We start from the raw sequence: 18,430 nt of genomic DNA, 5'->3' as shown, positions 1-18,430 counted from the left end.
GTGTCTGTGCGTGTCTGTGTGTGTGTGTGCGTGTCTGTGTGTGTGTGCGTGTCTGTGTGTCTGTGCATGTCTGTGTGTGTGCATGTCTGTGCGTGTGTTGCTGAGCAGAGGAATTAGACAGGAATTCTGCTGATTGACAGAAACACAGACACGTTTGCCCCCCCCCTCCACATTACCACTTCCCAACCTTGCCCCTATGTCAACACACACACACACACACACACACACACAGGTTTGTATTTCTATCCATGTCGGGACTTGGTTCTGACTTCACTTCCTGTCAGGACCACCATGTTTACTGGACCAGCTGGCAATGCGACTTGGACTTCCTGCTGACCCGTTTCAGCAGAATGTGTGTGCTATGTGAACTAAGACCTCAGTCAACCAAAGCAACTGGGATGTACCACACTAAACTAAGCCTTCAACACACTGAACTGGATCCTCAGTGGGTCCAAACGTTCCAGTTCTGACCCTGACGGTCTTAAAAATTTTAACATCAGAAACTGTAAACTCAGGATCTGAACTTTAACACACGCAGCTGCCTGCAGGTGGCAGCAGCTGAACTTTATGACAGGTGAGATTTAGAATAGGAAAATATCCCAGTGTGCTGCCAGCACCAGTCTGAACCGTTGGTACCAGGCAGGATGGATCCACGCTTTCATGTTGTTGACACCAAATTCTGACCCGACCATCTGAATGTTGCAGCAGAAATCCAGTCTCATCAGCAGGGCCGGCCAAGGAATAAGCAAACTAAGCAGCCGCTTAGGGCCCCAAAGACACTAAGGGGTCCTTCAGTGGAGCTGATTTATTTATTTTTTTTTGTAATAATAATTTCTATGTCATTATAATATCAAAAACACACAATTTCACCGTAAAGTGATTTGTTTTTACAATAATATATATTTGATAATGTATGTAGAAATCATTATTTTATGGATAAAAGAAAGAAAATGCTCTTGGCGCCCCCTGGTGGCCGCAGTAGGTACAGCATGCTTCGCAGGTATCATGAGCCATAATGAGCATCCAAACGTCCAAAGCTCCGGTGTTATGGATCAACTGGTGGCTAAATTAACTGGTTGAAACCTATGCGCACCGCAGATGTTTCTAAATTGTAGGTGGCTGTGTCGATGCCTGTTGAAAAATGCTACTTGCGTGAAAAAAACGTTTCCAAAACTTGACTATAAATCCCATTTGATGCAAATATGTTTAATGTTACATCTGAAATTTATGTTTCAAAACTATTTTCTAAAGAACAGCATGCACTGCACTTCGAAAACACCGCATTTGAGCATAACCAGATCAATGAGTAACACAATCCCATTCGCATTCAGGTTCACCAGAATACATTAATTCCAACTCATGAATAGCCGCAATGTAAACCTAAATAGATATTTTCTGCTTTTTGTAACCAGCACTGATCAGAAAAACATTGGAATTGACTCTTAAGTACCTGTTATGCAAGTTGCTTACATTACAGGTAAGCAAAAGGTAAGTAGTAAGTGTTGTATTGTTTAGCGACACTTTCTACCCACAGTAAGTGTCGCTAAACAATGAGGTGGTTGTCATCATATTTAATTAAATTTAACTCGCATACCTGATGGTGTTGCTTGTGGTGTTTACGTGTCCAAATAGAAAGGAATATCAAGTAATGTCGATAAGTTGTACTGTAATAAAATCTCATCTAAATGATATAAAATTAACAGCTAATGTTGGTGGTGAAATCCAAACTGACAAGCCGAAATTATAATAAACGTTCCTACATTACTGTCAGATACCACCAACAGATTATGAGCCGTATCTACAGTATTTGTCCTTGTGTTCTCTACTGGGAAACAGTTTGCAAGCTGTTGACGAAGGAAAATAAAATTAAAAACAGAACGAGCAGCATGAAGATTAACAAGTGACAATCAAATGGGGTCCTTAACGCAGATGTTTGTAAAAAAATTAGGTGGCTTAGGTGGCTTTGTCATTTCCTGATCAAAACGCGACAAACGTAAATAAACGGATATGAAAATATAAAATTAGCTTGATAGCGAGCTGGAACGGTCCAGTTCAACAGCCAAACATTTATGCTAGGGCCTTTGTGTTTGTGTGAAACTGAGTTTTAACTTTAAATGAGTTGATTCTGATGATGACTCTGTATATTTCTGAGGTATTTTTGGCTTCAAAATGCCGAGTTTGATAGCGTTTGATAACAATTAAAACTTCTCAATGTTTGACATTGTCATAAATATTATGGACATTAAAGTAATCTCTTACAACTGTCGTGGGCTGCGCTTAGGGCAGAGTGCAGATGATAAACCTCGACGTTTGGTTGTCGACCAGTTGTTGCTGCACTGTGACATCTTGTGCTTGCAAGAAACTTTTTTTTACCCAAACAGGATTTAAAAGGACTAAACTCTATTAATGACAGTTTCCTGGGTGCTGGAGAATCTTCTACTGACCTCAGTTTGGGAATTAAAAGAGGAAGGGTACCAGGAGGAGTGGTTATATTATGGAAAAAAAGCCTGGACTCAGTGATAAATGTCATTAGATTAGGTGTGGACTGGTGTATTGCAGTACACGTGAAACAGCATGACAAAGAATTTATTTTAAATGTCTATACTCCACATGAATGTCATCATAATGAAGAATACCTTAGTAAACTTGCTTACATTAGTTCTTTTATGCAAAATGAGAAGTCAAAAAGTATTTATGTTATGGGTGACATGAATGCAGTAATATCAAATAAAAATTCGCTGTTTTCTAAACACCTGAATCATTTTTGTACAAATTCTAATCTAATATTGTCAAGTAAAGAACTTTTGCCAGCTGCAAGTTACACCTATATAAGTGAAGCTTGGCATACTACGTCTTGGTTGGACCACTGTATCACTACAGCAGATGCTCATGCTGCTTTATTTTACATTAATATCTTATACAATGTGTCCACTGTTGATCACATCCCCTTCGAGGTGTCCATTAGATTTGATCATATACCCGCAACTGTATATGCAAACAGCAATCATAATCAGACACGTATAGACTGGTCTTCTTTATCTACTGAACAAATAGCTCATTACTATGCCCAAACTGATCAATTGTTATGTGCCATTAAACTACTAAGAGAGGCAGTTAATTGTATAGACTGTAACTGCTCTGATATTGAAATAGAACCAATATAATTGAATTTTATTCTGACATAATGGAAGCGTTATTGGGAGCTAGCGTGCCTTATAATAAAGGTAGTATGAAGATTAAAAATAGACCAGGTTGGAACACATATGTGTCTACATACCACAGCGAAACCCGTGAAGCTACTACTTCTTGGGCTCTAGCAGGTAAACCTAGGCAGGGTCCTATATTTGAACAGAAAAAGTTATGTAATGCAAAATACAAATATGCACTACGCTTCATTAGACAGAATGAGCAAACCATGAGGGCTGATTCCTTGGCAAGAAAGCTTATAGGTAAAGACACTAGAGACTTTTGGAAAGAGGTTAAAACTATCAGTAATAGTAAATCCTCTCTCCCTTGCACTGTCGATGGCACTTCAGGGGCGAATATGATTGTAGATTTTTGGCAACACCATTACAGGAAGCTATTCACCTGTGTTCAGAGTGAACCCTTCCAGGTTGACCAGGTTAGTGTGGCCTATGTGGTTCTGGTGGCTTCTATCAGTGGCAATGAATGACAAGGAGCTGCTCAAGTTGGCATCAGCTGTTTCTTTAATTCTCCATCTGCATTTCACACAACGGGCATGGAGGTGAGGTTAGTCTGGGATAAAACCAGCTCCTCATCGGTGATCCTCATGGCTCTGAGGATTACCCATAATACAGTAACCACAAAAATCATTTAAAATTACAGTGATCGCATAGTGGATTTTGTTTTACACTAAAAGAACAACCAGTGAGTGTCTTTTTCAGAGAAAATAAAGTAACTAATTAAAATGTTCTGAAAAATAAAATAAAATGCTGACATTTTATTTACTGGATGCCATTTTTATATTTTAGTTTATATAACATTGCATTTTAGAACAATGCAGAAACATAAATGAACCATATCATTATATAAAACTGTTAATATAAAACTCAGTGTCATGCTAACCATCTGCTACAGGAGATTTGGTAAAACATACCTGCATTTCACAGAACGGGCATGGAGGTGAGGTCAGTCTGGGATAAACCAGCTCCTGCAAGGAGGAGCCAAAATGTTACCACGTGGGAAATTCCCACTGCACTTTCCCACGAACTAAACATTCTCAAACACGACAAAAACGACATAACAGAACTAGCGTGACCCAGACCGAACATATTTAAACAATATACAAAAACGAAAACCACAAACACACTTCACAAAATGCATAAATAATATTTCTTTATCACATAGCAGAGACACGTTACCTCGTCAGTGATCCTCACGGCTCTGAGGATTACCCATAATACCCCGCTCTTTCTAGGGTGAATGCAATACAGCTTTTTACCAGCAGATGGTGCATTTTAGCAGGATTTAACCTGAACCATTTTAACTATGTTACATTACCACTGTAGAAACTATCAAAACACACGAGGTCTATCAGGCAATTAAATATCTGTCCGTAAATAAATCTATAGGAACAGATCTTATTTCAGCTGAACATCTCAAGTTTGCACGTTCGAGGGTAGCCCCTCTTCTTGCCCCGTGTTTCACCGGTTTTATTATGCATGGTTTTATTCCCAATACCTTGATGAATGTTATTCTTATCTCCAGTGATTAAAAACAAAGCTGGAAAAATTGGCAGCTCTGATAATTATAGACCTATTGCATTAGCAAGTACACGATCTAAAGTCTTTGAACTAATTCTTTTGCCAAAATTTGCTAAGACAGTAATGTCTACAGATAATCATTTGGGTTCAAGTCCAAGCATGGTACTGATTTGTGTATATATGGCCTAAAAGAGTTACTGAATAATTATAATAGCAAAAATTCTACGGTTTTTTAGACTCCACTAAGGCTTTTGATCATGTAAACAGTGTAAACAGCACTGCTAGAGATGCAATCAGTTTATAGCAGGTGTGTGAATGATCTAATGATGGGACTGCTGATTGCAGCCAGTCCACGTTGGCAGCAGAACTAGAGGGCCCCAAAACCACATTTCGCTTAGGGCCCCATGGAGGCTTGGGCCGGAACTGCTCATCTGGTAACGTTTTTCCAATTTTCTATTGTCCAGTTTTGTTGACGATTGTGTGAATTGTAGCCTCAGTTTCCTGTTCTTAGCTGACAGCCGGTGTGGTTATCTGCTGCTGTAGCCCATCTGCCTCAAGGTTCGACGTGTTGTGCGTTTAGAGATGCTCTTCTGCACACCTCGGTTGTAACGAGTGGTTATTTGAGTGATGCTTGGTTTGAACTGCAGCAGATCGTCTTGACCATGTCTACATGCCTAAATGCATTTGAGATGCTACCATGTGATTGGATGGTTCTGCATTTGCATTAATGAGAAGTTGGACAGGCTCTACATCCTTAAGAAAATTAAAACATTATGTTGTTTTATTAGAGAATGTATCTTCTATGGTGCCATATTATTAATGCCAGAATTAATAATAAAGACTTGTATTCTGACTTAGTGATATCAGTTGTGTTACCAACTCACACCACCAGAGGCAGTAATAGACCTGAAAAGATGTAACTAGGGAGCAGATTTAGAAGATACAGAATTTAAGAACTGTGAGCTGAGCTGAAGTAAATAAAAGACAGAAGATCAAATGCATGCTGAGAGTGAAACTCCTTCCTAAAGATGAAGATGTATCACAGATTTAAAGAGAAAATAGAAACGGTGACTGTTACATACAGGAAGTGCTCCCTTCACTTCTGGAGTGCAATGGTCCCGAATCTAAGCTGTTTTCAGCTGCACAGGCCCCATTGGGGTCACAATGGGCCCCATTGGGGGACCCATGGCTCTTCTTTGACCAGTCTGATCAGAATAAACTGGATCCATTACGTTCAGAAAGCAGCTGACAAGATCCATGACTTACAGTTCAGAGGATAAGAGAGAATCCAGAAAAGACAGCAAGAGGTCAAAGGTCAGAGAAAAAAAAATCAATGGAAGAGAAGAAGAAGGTGAAGAGGGTGCAGCAGGGAGACCTTCATCGTGACAGATGACCTCCAGGGTGGCCTCCGCCTGGTGGTTACCATGGTGACAGCAGGTCCCAGGCGCTGGTGCCCACCTACAGGTTCTGTAGAAGAAGAGAAACAGGAAGAGCTGATGGCGCTGCCGGCCGGTCTGCATGGAGCCACGGGTTCTGATGGAGTCACAGTCTGGGTCCGCTAACTGAGGCAGTACACTACCCGGTTCTGGCTTTGGTTCTGCTGTGAGGTTGGGTGTTCTGATGGCCAGAACACCCAACCGGGCCATCAGAGAGAAAAAACCCAGAAAATGAGAAACAATCTGAGAGCCACCAAGGCTGGGAGTAGCTGGAACCCCAGTATCACCAGTCAACAACTCACACACACACACACACTGCTTCACGGTAACTCCAGTTTATTTCCTCTTTTAGAAAACAGACAGGCATACAGGTGAACACACCTGGAGAGTGGAATGCTAACATGCTAATGCTAATGTACTTAAGTGTTCTCAGCAGGAAACAGCAGGTGTGTTGAAGTGACAGCAGAAAACAGGAAGTGATGTCATGTTGTTAAAGGGAAAGGTAGAGTGGGCGGCGTTAGTTCAGTCTCAGTCACATGATGATCACATGATGCTGCAGCATTTACACGGCTGCTTCTTCTTCCCTGCTACCGCCCTTCCCTCCACCGCCGCCTCTCCGTTGCTTGCCATCACCGTTTCTGGAGCTTTGGTCGGTGTGGGCGGGGCAGCAGAGGATGGGGCAGCAGAGGGCGGGGCAGCAGAGGCAGGTGGATCTACCTTTCCATCTCCGTCATCGATGAGCACTAGCTCTGCCTTCACCGTGCCCTGCAGCCCCAGAACCTTCCTGGTCTGGTCCTCGTCCTCCACCTCCTGGTATCCCATGAACACCATGGTAACCGGGTTCTCAGCGCTGGCCTCCGCCACCTCTGGCTCCCCGCCGGCCACCGCCTCCAGCCCCGTGATCTCTGTGGTGGCAGCCAGGGCATGGCTGGGGGTCCATGTGGACCCTGGTTCTGGTTCTGCCGGAAGGCCCGACTCTCTCAGGACTTCTCCTGTTGGCAGGGAGGTTGCCGTGGTGACGGAGTGTGACATCACCGAGGCCTCATCAGCTTTGTGAATGAGCTCCTCCACCTCAACGGAGCTGAGCAGGTGAGCATCGTCCCCGTTCATCTCATGGACCACTGGGGACAGGGATGGGGACAGGGACAGGGACGGGACGGGAGAGAGACGGGGACGATGAGGACAGGGACGGGACGGGATGGGACGGGACAGAGACGGGGACGATGAGGACAGGGACGGGACAGGAACAACGGGGACGGGACAGAGACGGGGACAGGAATGGGACGGGGACATTAGAGGGACACTAGACACACCTGCTGCTGAAGGACCAATAGCAATGCAGCACTGGATGACATCACGCCATGCACCACTGCAGCGCTGCCCTCAGCTGCAGAACAGATTGTTGCTCAGCTGCATCATTGTGATGCCAGCAGCAACTTTAGGAGAAGGACATAGAGTCATAACAACCAGAAGTTTTCATGTTAAATCTGAAGCCATCTTCCTCCTCCTCTTCCTCAGGCCCCTTGTCTCTTCTCCTAAAGCACCCTCAGCTTTCTGTTAAATCTCACCTTTCTGTTCATCTTCATAAACTTTGACCCCTTGGTCAGAGAGGTCAACAGGAAGTTTGGTGTTAGTGGAAAGAACTCTGGTTTCCCCCGTCACTCTGTCCCGCTCTACTTTAATCTCCACTGAGTACATGGCTGGAGGACAGGAAGTGGAGGACAGGAAGTAGTCAGAGAAGGATGCACATGGTTAACAGTGTGAAGGAGGTACAGCATGAAACAAGAGTTAGCACAGAAACAAAGAGCTGTTAGAGAAAGATGCTAACCAAGAACTCATGATGTCAGCACCACCCTGACCTCTGACCTCCTGAACCAGCAGTCTGGATCACCTGGTATGCATTTCTAAACTGGAACTGAATTACAACATATTGACAGAAAGCTAATGGTGGCTATGGCTACAAATCTGTTAGCAGGTCCATAAAGCTGTACGTAATATGTTAATGCAACTATTTATCATGTTATAAACCTGTAGTTAACACAACACTTGTAGTTATCATATTGTAAACCTGTAAAGACATTAAAACTATGGTCATCATCGCACAATACTAGTAATAATCCTGTAATTAACATGCTATGCCGTTAACACTTTGTAAATCTGTTACCATGTTATAAACATATAGTTAACACACTGCAGAGCTGTAGTGAGCATGTTTTAAACCTGAAAAGCCATGCTAATGTGAGGTCACCTGTTGGTTTGCCATTGTAAAACCTGTAACATCTTAACCGGTAGTTAACAAGTTATAAATGTGTAGTTGACATGTAATAAACTTGTAGTTAACACGTTATTAGGGTGTAGATCACCTGCTGGCCTGTTCAGGTGTAGTTTACCTGGAGATTACATGCTGGACATCTGACTCACCTTTCTTCATCTCACCCCGGGCTTCTCTTGGTTTACTGACTTTAACACTTTTTTGAACTTTGACCTCTGCATGGTCTCACGGGACAAATGGGGAAGACAGAGACAGAATGTGATGTCATCATTCTTTACTGCAATCGGATTACTGTATCCTGATTGGTGTAACCGTTCCCACCTTGGATCACCTGACCTGACGGCTTAGCTCCGCCCTGCTCCATTCTGCTGTGACCTTTGACCTCAACAGCTGATCAGAGACATGAATTAGATGTGTAGAAGCAACACAGCAAGAAGCAGAGAATAAGTAGTTACCTGGGTCAGGTGTTGACATCACCTGGAGGCACAAACAGAGACAGGAAGTTTCAAACACACATGAAACAGCTGAGACATTTCAAAATAAAACAATCCCAGTGAGATTGAGCGAGCGTAGTTACTCACAACAGAGTGTGTTATGGTCTGAGAGACAAGTCCAGTTTCCAGACTAGAAACTTCCTGCTCCAACCTGCAGGCAAAAAGCAAAAATAAACAGAAATAAACAAAAATAAACAGAAATTAATGAAAATAAACAAACCAATCAATAAACTCACAAATTAACGTAGTATAATGAAGGACTAGTAAAGTCGCTGTGAAACCAGATCAGACCTCCTGATGGACTCTTCCAGGGTTCTGGTTCTGGCCTCGTCCTCCTCCAGCTGACTCTGGACCTGGTCTGGGTCCTGGTTCTGGTCCGGTCCAGCGGGTCCTTCCAGCAGCCAGCGCTCCCTCAGAACCTTTGACTGAAGAGACAGACACAGCGACACCTTCAGGTGACAACAGACAACATGGCTCTGTTGTTGGTACCGTCTGCTGGTGCCGTCTGTTGGTACCAGCAAATGGTACCAGCTGCTGGTACTCTTACCCAGACTGACTTGGCAGCCATGTTTGTTTTGAACAACAGAATAAACACCAGCTCCATTTAGGCCACGCCCACTCAGACATAGCCACAATCCGATGTTTGAAAGAAGGGTTAAGACTTGCACTCAAATGGACTTTTTTTACTTAAAAATAATTTGACCTTTGACCTTTGACCTTGGCCAATCAAAGCCTGCAGACATCTGGTGAGTTGCCATGGTTACCAGTAGAACCGACCTTCAGGTGCTGCAGAGCTCTCCGTTCATCCTCCAGCTGGCGCCGCTTATTCTCCATCTCCGTCTGCCACTTCCTGTTTTCCTGAGGTATGATGGGAGACTGAGTCAGTTTGGCCTCAGTGAACCAGAACCAGAACCAGAACTTCTCACAACTTGTCAGTGCCCTGCTGTCAGAGGTTGTGTGTATCTGAGGCTGTGATTTTGAAAGGGCGGAGGCACTGGCGGTGCTGGCAGACTGCCAGTGCATTTGTCTCCGAGTGGTTCTGAATAAAGCTGGCCCGGTTTGAATGCAGAATCTTCCCGGACTGCATCCATACCGGATCAATACCAGCATCAATCGGACCCAACCGCTGGAGGCAGAGAACCAGCCCATTTCTCCTGAGAACCAAGGTAAACCCGGTCCGGTTCTACGGAACCTTCAAAGAGCCTGACCTCCGACCTGGTCGGAACCCACACAGAACGGGTCGGGTACCGACCGGTTCTGATTGAAGTCTGTTTGGTTTTAAATCAGCTTAATTGATGAGCGGACTGGTTCGCAGTGAGGACCAGTTCTAGTTCTTTTGGGTCGGTTCTGTTCAGAACTCACCGCCAGCTGCTGCAGACGGTTCTGATGAGCCTCCATGGCGCTGAAACACAAAAAGAGTTGGGTCACACTTGGTTCTGATGGTAAACCTAAAGTTCAGGTTCAGGTTCTGAGTCCTCACAGCAATCAGAACCGATCCGGTTCTGATTGCCGATCCGGTTCTGATTGTTCGGATCAAGAGAAACTACGTTTTTTACTTGGCTGTTCAGGACCAGAACCACAGCCAGAGGGTCAAAATTGGCCTGCACTGGTTCTGACCAGAAGCTCCATCCCACCCATCAGGAAACAGGAAGATCCTTTCAAAATAAGAGAACAGCACCAGAGAGTTTCTGCTGGACTCCAGAACCTCATCTGACCCCCCTGAGGTTGCAGGAGGTCGGATCAAAACCTCTGCTGATGTTCCTGCAGCTGAGCTCACCATGAACTTTGACCTCCAGGTGAGATGACCTCAGAGAGCCGCTGGGCCTGTGGAACACCAGCTGTGGTGGAGCGGAGGGGGGTGGAGGGCCTACAACCCCCTCCGCTTTTGTTTTGAAAACCTCACCGGAAGTCGTGCTGCCTGCAGGTGTCCACCTTGATGCGTCACATCAATGTCAGTAAACTGATCAATAACTGATACCAGCTGCAGCTCATTGATCCCTGATCGGATCATTCCGCTCGAAAAGTAAATCCTGGCCCGGAGTGACGCTCGGTTCCGACCTGCCTCGAACCGGACCGGGATCGGTTCTGCTGCAAAGTCCGGTGCCGCACAATGACGTCACAGCGCATGCACGTATAGACGCACGGGCGCAATTAATCCGAAATAAATCAAAGTAAAAATATTTTAAAACAACAGAAGAAGAAGAAGTAGAAGAAGAAGTGGAGGAGAGATGAAGATTGACTCACCACTGCAGCAGAACCAGCCGAGTCAAAACAGGCCCCGCCCACCGGAAGGGGCGTATACGGGGCGGGGCTTCAGGGTTCCGCCATGACGGAGCGGTTCCGACTGGACCCAGAACCGGAGATCATCCTGATCCAGAACCTCCACCAGGTTCTGTTCATCTTCCGGAAGGAGCAGCTCTGACTGTGGGGTCAAAGTTTAGAGGACCAGACCCAGGATCAGGAGGTCAGAGGTTACCAGTGGTTTCCGCTGGGAGCCACCAGGGGGCCTCAGAGAGACTAAGAAAAAATGAATCTAATAATTCTTTAAAGCTGGATGTTTTCAAATAATTATAAAATATAAAAGTAACTGAAGCTGTTTGTCATTCTCTGATTGACTTCCTGTTTAACTGGGTTCGGACCAGAACCGACCAGCAGCTGAAGAACCTGCTGCAGAAAGCCCAAACCGCCCAAACCACGATGAACTGATTACTGGCTGAAAGAGAAACATTCTGAACGGATCAGAACCAGTTCTTCCATCTCTTTTGAGGGTCTGAGACCCGGCCAGAACTCATCACAGACTAGAACCAGAACCGCTCTGTACCCGATCAGACGATACCAGAGCACCTCTGGTTCTACTCACCTGGCCAGGTACCCGGCGCTCTGTCTGGTTCTGCTGGGCATCCGACGATCCGATGGAAATCAAACTTTCTGAAACGCCACTCTTTCAAAATAAAAGTCCACACAGATTCTGTTCAACAGCTACTTTTATTCTGAAAGGTCATCCTTAGTGTTCCAGGAAGCAGACAGGTGAAGGGGCGGGGTTAAAGGATCCAACGGCACTCCAGAACCACATTAGCAGGTTCTGGTTCCATCAAGAGCATAAAAACAGTCTGCAGCTTTAAGAGGCGGCGAGCGGCCCGGACGGACGGCGCCGCCCTAAAGGACACTTTGTGACATCACAGTTAAATTAAATAAATAGGTGAATTCAGTCAGGATTCACTAAAACAGGCAGAAACACTGACTACAGCTCCCAGGATGCACTGCTGCTGCAGCCGGAGGCAGCGTGGACGGAACCTGGGGAGGCATCAGAACCGACCAGAAAACAGTTCAACCGCCTACCGGGTTAGAACCTTCAGGAGGAACAGAACCGCTAACAGAACCTGAGACTTTCAGAACCGCAGCACAACCATGATTACTGGGTTCTGTTCAGCAGTTGGCGAGTCAGAAGCAGAGTCCCAGTTCATCAGCAGATGAAGACCTAGGGATCGACTGGGTCGGTCGGAACCAGAACCATAGCAGAACCAGCGTGGCTGTTGATATCAGTGTTGGCATTGGAACATGCAGAACTAGCAGAGCTGGCTCAGCTCAGCAGCTTATTGGCTTACACTTCATAAAAAGTTCTGCTCTTCACGATGACGAATAGTCACTAGCTTAGCATTAGCTTTAGCATTAGCATTAGCCTGGCTATCCAGTTGGGTTTTCTTCCCGTCTACATTTCTTTACAGCGTTTCATTTTAATGCGTCAGGTTTTTTTTTAAAATTATTATATTTTGTTACAATGATTTGGTCGATGATTCTTTACTGTGTTTTATAATGTTTCATTTCGATGTTTCACCTCTGCTCCTGCGGTGAACGTGGGGTGTGTGATAAATGTAGCGTTTTGTAGCTTTAGTGGCGTTGCCGTGGAAACGGTGCGGCTACATGGTGATTATGTCGATGTCTGATTTCATCAGGGAACAAGATTTTAACATGATGCTGACACTGAGCGGCGGGCTAATCGTAGCGTTTAATGCTAATCATAATCCAAACTGTTTTAGTCAAAACGGCTCAACCATCCATGTTCTGATCCACAGGACGGGTTCTAGCTGCTGGTTCTGATCCAGTGGGGGTGGGTGTGAGGGGGACCATGATGTCACACAGGTGAAGAAAGTAGGGAGCAAACGTTTCTAACTGAGCATGCTCAGAAGGTACAGCGGCTGCGTCCTGCCAGGAGGTGGGCGGAGCCTGGCTCAGAACTCCACCTTGCAGGCGGGGAAGGTCTCGTCCTGCATGGCGACGGTGCTGTTGCTGCCCAGCACCGTCACCGCCAGCTGCTGCTGCCGCTCGTGCGTCTCCTGGTACCACTCATGCATGGCCAGCGAGTCAAAGGTGGGGATGAGGGTCACCTGAAAGTGAGGGGGGACAAACGGATCAGAGGGCAGGTCCAATCTGGAGGAGAGGAAGTTCGGGATGGCGCCACCCACCGGATCGTCGGGCCAGGTGCTCTTCCCCGCCAGCAGGCCGTCTAGGATTCTCCTCATCGCCGCCTCCTTCGCGGGGTCGTCGCCGCTGATGATGTAATACGAAGCACGTAGACGTTTGAACAGGCCGTGGTCGATGGTGGAGGAGGCGGAGCCAGACGGCAGGTAAGCCAGGTCCACATAAACCACAGGACCTTCAGGACCAGCAGAACCTGGCATGAACCGAACAAAGAGGGTTGTTTCAGAGGAAGCAGTATTTTGGTCAACAGGTGAGATGGAGCAGGTGAGGATGTGTCAGTCAGAGACCAGCAGAGGGAGCCAAAGGGATTTTCTAAACCACCAGATTGCAGAGTGAGAATCAGATTCTACATTATTGATCCCAAAGGAGAAATTAGTTGACATCCAGATAAATATTAGCAAATCCAAACATTACCAGAAGTCATAACATTCATCACGTGTGATTTAAATAGGGACTAAAGTAAACTGAAAACATGAACATGGAAGCTGAGGATAAATTCCTGTTTCCTGCAGGAACATAACCGAAAGAAGAAACAGACTTTCTGATTGGAGGCTAAAGGCTCCAATAAGAAACTGACTCTTTGTTTGGTTCTGGTTTGTCCAGAGATCAGGCTGAAACCATCTAAAGACTCTCAGGACTTCATCTACCTGACAGTCTTGAAGACATGACCTTGGATCCACCAGGCAAACTCCGTGACGAAGGCTTTGAGTCGAGGCCGGTCCTCAGGGAGCCGGGGAAACCGGCTTTGGACCGGCTGCTTCCTGATGTGGTTCTCTGCAGAGGCTTCTTTCTGGCGCTGGACGCCTTAAGGGCGCGGTCAGTCTCAGAGTCGGCCATGCAGGCGCCACGCTGCAGCGGCAGAGGGGGCAGGTCTTTAACCGGTGCTGGTGGTGGGTCAAGTCCCGTCCGCCGCAGGAAATGCTGACCGGGAAGATCACTGGCCTGACGGAGGAAGCCAGAGTCTTCATCAGAGTCCAGGTCAGCGGTGATGGATGAACACTCCTCAGTGCTGGGGGGCATGTCGGAGTCCGTGGCAGTCGGCAGAGTGTCACTGACCGAAGTGGGTGGGGTCTCCTGGCTGCAGGCCGAGGTGAGAGGGGAGGGGTCATTGTCGGATAGGTCTGGTGAGGCACCGGAAGTTGGGTGGTGCTGGAACTCACAGGGGGACACCAGGCAGAGGTCAACATCGTGGGGAACCTCGGAGGGGAGTCCCGACACCCCGTGGACATTCTCCCTGGAACCACAGCGTCCGTTCTGGGTGGGCCCGCCAGGAAGAACCGTGTTGGTGCAGTCTGAGGTGCCGACAGAGGGAACCGGCTCTGAGGAGACCGAGAGGGAACAATCAACCTCGGTGGAGTGAGGGGAGCCAACCTCTGCCGGCATGGACGTCATGGTTTGGGAGGAGTCCCTGGCCGGACTCAGGAGGCTGGAGCATTTATCCTGAGACGATGTGGAGTTCTCCACACCTTCCGGCAGGGAGCTGACCTCCGAGGTTCTGCATGACCCGCCCTGGTTGTAGTCTTCAAAGCCCAGACTGGATCCCCGGGCGCCCGGGCTCCTGAGACCCGGCGTGTCTTCAGGGGACGGGTGGAAGGGAGTGTGTCCGGCACTGGTCGGAGCAGAGTCTGCCGGAGAAAACAGCTCCAGGGTCTTCTCTTCCTGGACTCTGGGAGAACCCTCTGCAACCCGGAACATTGCTGGACTGAGGTCAAAGTTCACACTGAGGTCACCTTTTGGTGTTCTGGTGATGCGTGAGGTGGCGCCAACCGAATCAGTCTCAACAGAGCGGAACTTCTCTGGACTCTCCGTGGTGGAGATCTGGTTCCCATTCAGGGAAGTGTCCTCGGATGCCCCTGCAGTCTTTGGGCCCCGGTTCCCGTTGGCATCCTCCAGTTTGTTAAACTCCACCGTCGTGTCCTCGGCTGTTAATGTCTTCTGGTTTTCCTGGGATCCCGACTTCCCTCTCGTCTCCTTGTTGAAGGCATCTTTCTTTGGAAGGGTCCCACCCTTCTTCCCACTGCCGGTTTTACACGTAGCTTTTCTTTGGTCAGTAGCTCCGGTTAAGGAAGTGGTTCCACTGGTTCTCTTTACTTCTTTAACTGGTAACTTTGCCGGTTTCTTCTCCTCGGTTCTACCGTCCTTCTTGTTGTCTTTCTTTTGTTCTGGTTTCACTTCCTTCTTGGTCTTAAGAATTGTGGCGTCCTTCTTTGGAGCTTCCTTCTTCTTCTCCGAGGCCTCTTCCTTCTTCCCAGAAGCAGCAGACACCTTCTCATCCTTCTTCTTCACATCCTTCCTGTCCTCCTTTGACCCATCCCTCTTTGAATTTGGTTTCTCAGCAGCTTTTGTGGTCTTCGGTTTCAGATCTGCGTCCTTTATCTGGGTTTTTTCTTCTGCATCCTTGGTCATGGCGTCCCCTCCTGCTTTGGTCTTAGTCTTCAGCTCAGGTTTTCGGACTTCAAACCGTCTATCTTTCTGTAAGGCACCGTTGGGTCTCAAGTCTTTGGACTGGGACTTGAGACTTTCGCGACTCTCTTGGCGGCTTAGTGGCTTCTGGATTTTGGACGCTTCCATCGCCTCCAGACTGACAGTCGGCTGTTTCAGGAAGTCCAGATGAGCGAGTTTGTCCAGAGCATCCAGGATCTTGGCCTGTGGCGTGCAGCCGGGGAAGAGAACTCGGACAATCCGGTCCTGGGTTCTGAATGGGTGCCAAACCAGCAGGGCGCAGATGGACACCCGGCAGGTCAGAGGAAGCTCAGCAGCTCCAGAGTCTGCTCCGTTGGGCCACAGCTGCATCAGAGCCTCCAGGTCCTTGGACCCGTGAACCGGGTTCAAAACGTACAGCTCTAGCCGGCCCACTCCCATCTTCTGGAACAGGATCAGTGGCTCTATGGAGGGCCCGCCAGGCCTGCTCAGAGGTTCTGGAGTCACTCCCAGCTTCTGGAGGGTCAACAGGGCGAGAGCCGCCTGGTCGCAGCCGCGCAGCCAGCCTGGTTCTGGATGGACGGACTTCAGTCTGCCGGGAGCGTTGAAGAACACCACACCGAGCTCCGGGGACACCAGGTTCCTCACCCGGTTGTCCCCGTCCTCCTGGTTCCGCTCGGCTGCCTTCCGTAGCAGCAACGCGTTCAGGCCCGGCAGGTTGTCCTCGCCCATGTGGGTCAGCAGCACCGAGTCGACCCGGTCCAGATGCCGGACTAACTTCCAGAAGCAGGCGCGTGGGTCCGATCCGCCATTCACCAGCATGTTGAAGCCATTGACGGCGAAGAAGGCGGAGTCACCGCGGCCACCGGGGAACACGTAGCAGCAGGGCCGCGACAGCTTGAGGAAGCCAGCGGTTCCGGGTGGCTCCAGGAGGTCAAAGGGCGAGCCGGGCTCCAGCGACTCCGACAGGTACTCTGTGAACTCCTGCAGGCCCTCCATCTCTGGCAGAACTGGGCCCGGGTTGACCCGCACACAGACCGGGACCTGCAGGTTCTGCAGCTCCGAGTCGGTCCAGAGGCAATGGGCCGGGCAGCTGAGGGTGAGACGGGCCTTCAGAACCGGGTCAGTAGAACCCAGCAGCTCCACCACCTGCAGCACCAGAGACACAACTATTACCAAACAGACCAGAACCAGCTGACTCTAACCATCAGAACAAGCTGGTTCTAATTATCAGAACCGCTCACCTCGTCACTGGCCAGGATCTGGGCCAGATCCCGGCTGGAGAATCCGCCCTGCTGCAGAACCAGCTCTCCGCTGCTCTCCACGCACTGACCCGCCAGAACCAGCAGCTTGTGGCGCGACGGGTCGCAGAGGAGCCGCTGGACCTGAACAGAACCGACAGGTCCGTTAGAGTCCATCAGAGGAGATGCAGATGCAATGAGAGTCTCACCTCTGAGCAGACCAAGCTCTGGGTCGGGTTCAGAACCACCTGGGTGTCCAGAACCTCTCCCCGGTGCTGCAGGGTCCGCTGACCTGCAGGACCAACAGAACGTCTGTTACACAGCAGGAAGAATTGGACAGACCGTGCCCTGGGTCAGAACCAGAACCTGGTTACAGAATGGCAGCGCCTGGTTCTGCTCATTGGTCTTGTGGTTCAGAAACTGGGTCAGAACCAGAACTGCGGTGGAATTGCCCCTGATGTTCCTGCAGGCGGCTCAGCAGAGACTCAGCTGACCCGGTTCATGAGCTTACACACACACACACACACACACTCTCGTTCTTCAGCAGGAGGGCCAGTAAAGTTCTGGTTCTGGTCGGTCTGCTCACACTGAGGCAGCAGCTGATCTACACTCACTTGCAGCAAGCTCCACCTGATGCTCCACCTCATCACAAAGCTCCGCCCACTTTAGTTCCTCAGGTGTCCAACTGTCCTTCACCGACCCGATGATGGCGGGGCTAATAGTTCTACCCATGTATCGAGAGGAGCACCTTGTGTAAATAGAGGATCTTTGTTCCTCACCTCGGATGTCTTCAGACAGAAAAGCCGAATGTCTCGACACGAAGAGCTTTAACTGCTGATCCAGAACTGCAACGTCTAGATCCGCCTGCCAGCAGCGCACGCCTGGAACAGAGACACCACCTTGTCACCTTCATCACCATCATCATCACCAGACCTAGTCGTTCAGGATCTGAACTAGTAAATAAAATGACAACTAGGATGATCAGAAATGTTGGTTTGGTATCATTGGCTTCAATATCAATATCACTATAGACTTGTGATCAATATCAATTCAAAATACATCTGACTGTTGATAATTAGGCCTGTCACAATAAAAAATTATTGCAATAAACGATAATATTGTTTCAAGACCTTTTGACACTGATTTAATGGAAATGACGTAATAATGTCTCTGATTTCCTGCCATAGGTAGATACACTTTATCTTGCAAAGAACACAACACTGTGTTCTTTTGTTTAGTTTATTTAGAACTAAATAAACTAAACAACCAAAAACAAAAATAAAATGGATTCTCAGTCTCCATTAACAAGAAACGTACTTGAATAAAACCTAAACAACATGAAGCCAAAGTGGGAATAAATACT

The 18,430-nt window shown here is 47.8% G+C and overlaps 2 protein-coding genes across 11 annotated transcripts in view; both read right to left on the bottom strand.

The window, feature by feature from the left end:
• Positions 1-6,479: 6,479 nt before the first annotated feature.
• Positions 6,480-11,238, bottom strand: palm1a (paralemmin 1a). 8 transcript variants are annotated; one of them, XM_007579113.2, is made up of 10 exons: positions 11,171-11,238; positions 10,289-10,328; positions 9,704-9,784; positions 9,218-9,351; positions 9,014-9,077; positions 8,888-8,909; positions 8,754-8,822; positions 8,582-8,656; positions 7,729-7,860; positions 6,480-7,281 (listed from the first exon to the last, which is right to left on the bottom strand). In XM_007579113.2, exons 2-10 carry the CDS (start codon positions 10,322-10,324, stop codon positions 6,704-6,706), a joined length of 1,191 nt encoding a protein of 396 aa, XP_007579175.1. In that variant the 5' UTR covers positions 10,325-10,328; positions 11,171-11,238; the 3' UTR covers positions 6,480-6,703. The 8 variants fall into 8 exon arrangements, with proteins under 8 accessions (XP_007579175.1, XP_007579176.1, XP_016520224.1 ...); XM_007579114.2 differs by lacking the exon at positions 11,171-11,238 and adding an exon at positions 10,674-11,155; XM_016664738.1 differs by lacking the exon at positions 11,171-11,238 and adding an exon at positions 10,704-11,155.
• A 654-nt stretch (positions 11,239-11,892) lies between these two features.
• map1sa (microtubule-associated protein 1Sa) overlaps positions 11,893-18,430 on the bottom strand; it is a 15,234-nt gene continuing 8,696 nt past the window's right edge. For 2 of the 3 annotated variants that reach the window (XM_016664728.1, XM_007579112.2), the window contains exons 2-7: positions 17,847-17,948; positions 17,277-17,359; positions 17,071-17,211; positions 14,053-16,975; positions 13,390-13,598; positions 11,893-13,311 (exon numbers count right to left, since the gene is read on the bottom strand). In XM_016664728.1, coding sequence (XP_016520214.1) covers positions 13,156-13,311; positions 13,390-13,598; positions 14,053-16,975; positions 17,071-17,211; positions 17,277-17,359; positions 17,847-17,948 — 3,614 coding nt within the window. In that variant the 3' untranslated portion in view covers positions 11,893-13,155. The remainder of the gene's footprint in view (positions 13,312-13,389; positions 13,599-14,052; positions 16,976-17,070; positions 17,212-17,276; positions 17,360-17,846; positions 17,949-18,430) is intronic. The other variant, XM_016664727.1, reaches the window with a different exon arrangement.

The sequence above is a fragment of the Poecilia formosa genome, unplaced genomic scaffold (assembly GCF_000485575.1).
Source record: "Poecilia formosa unplaced genomic scaffold, Poecilia_formosa-5.1.2 Scaffold508, whole genome shotgun sequence".
NCBI classification, from domain to species: domain Eukaryota; kingdom Metazoa; phylum Chordata; class Actinopteri; order Cyprinodontiformes; family Poeciliidae; genus Poecilia; species Poecilia formosa.
This window is presented reverse-complemented; position numbering and strand designations above follow the sequence as displayed.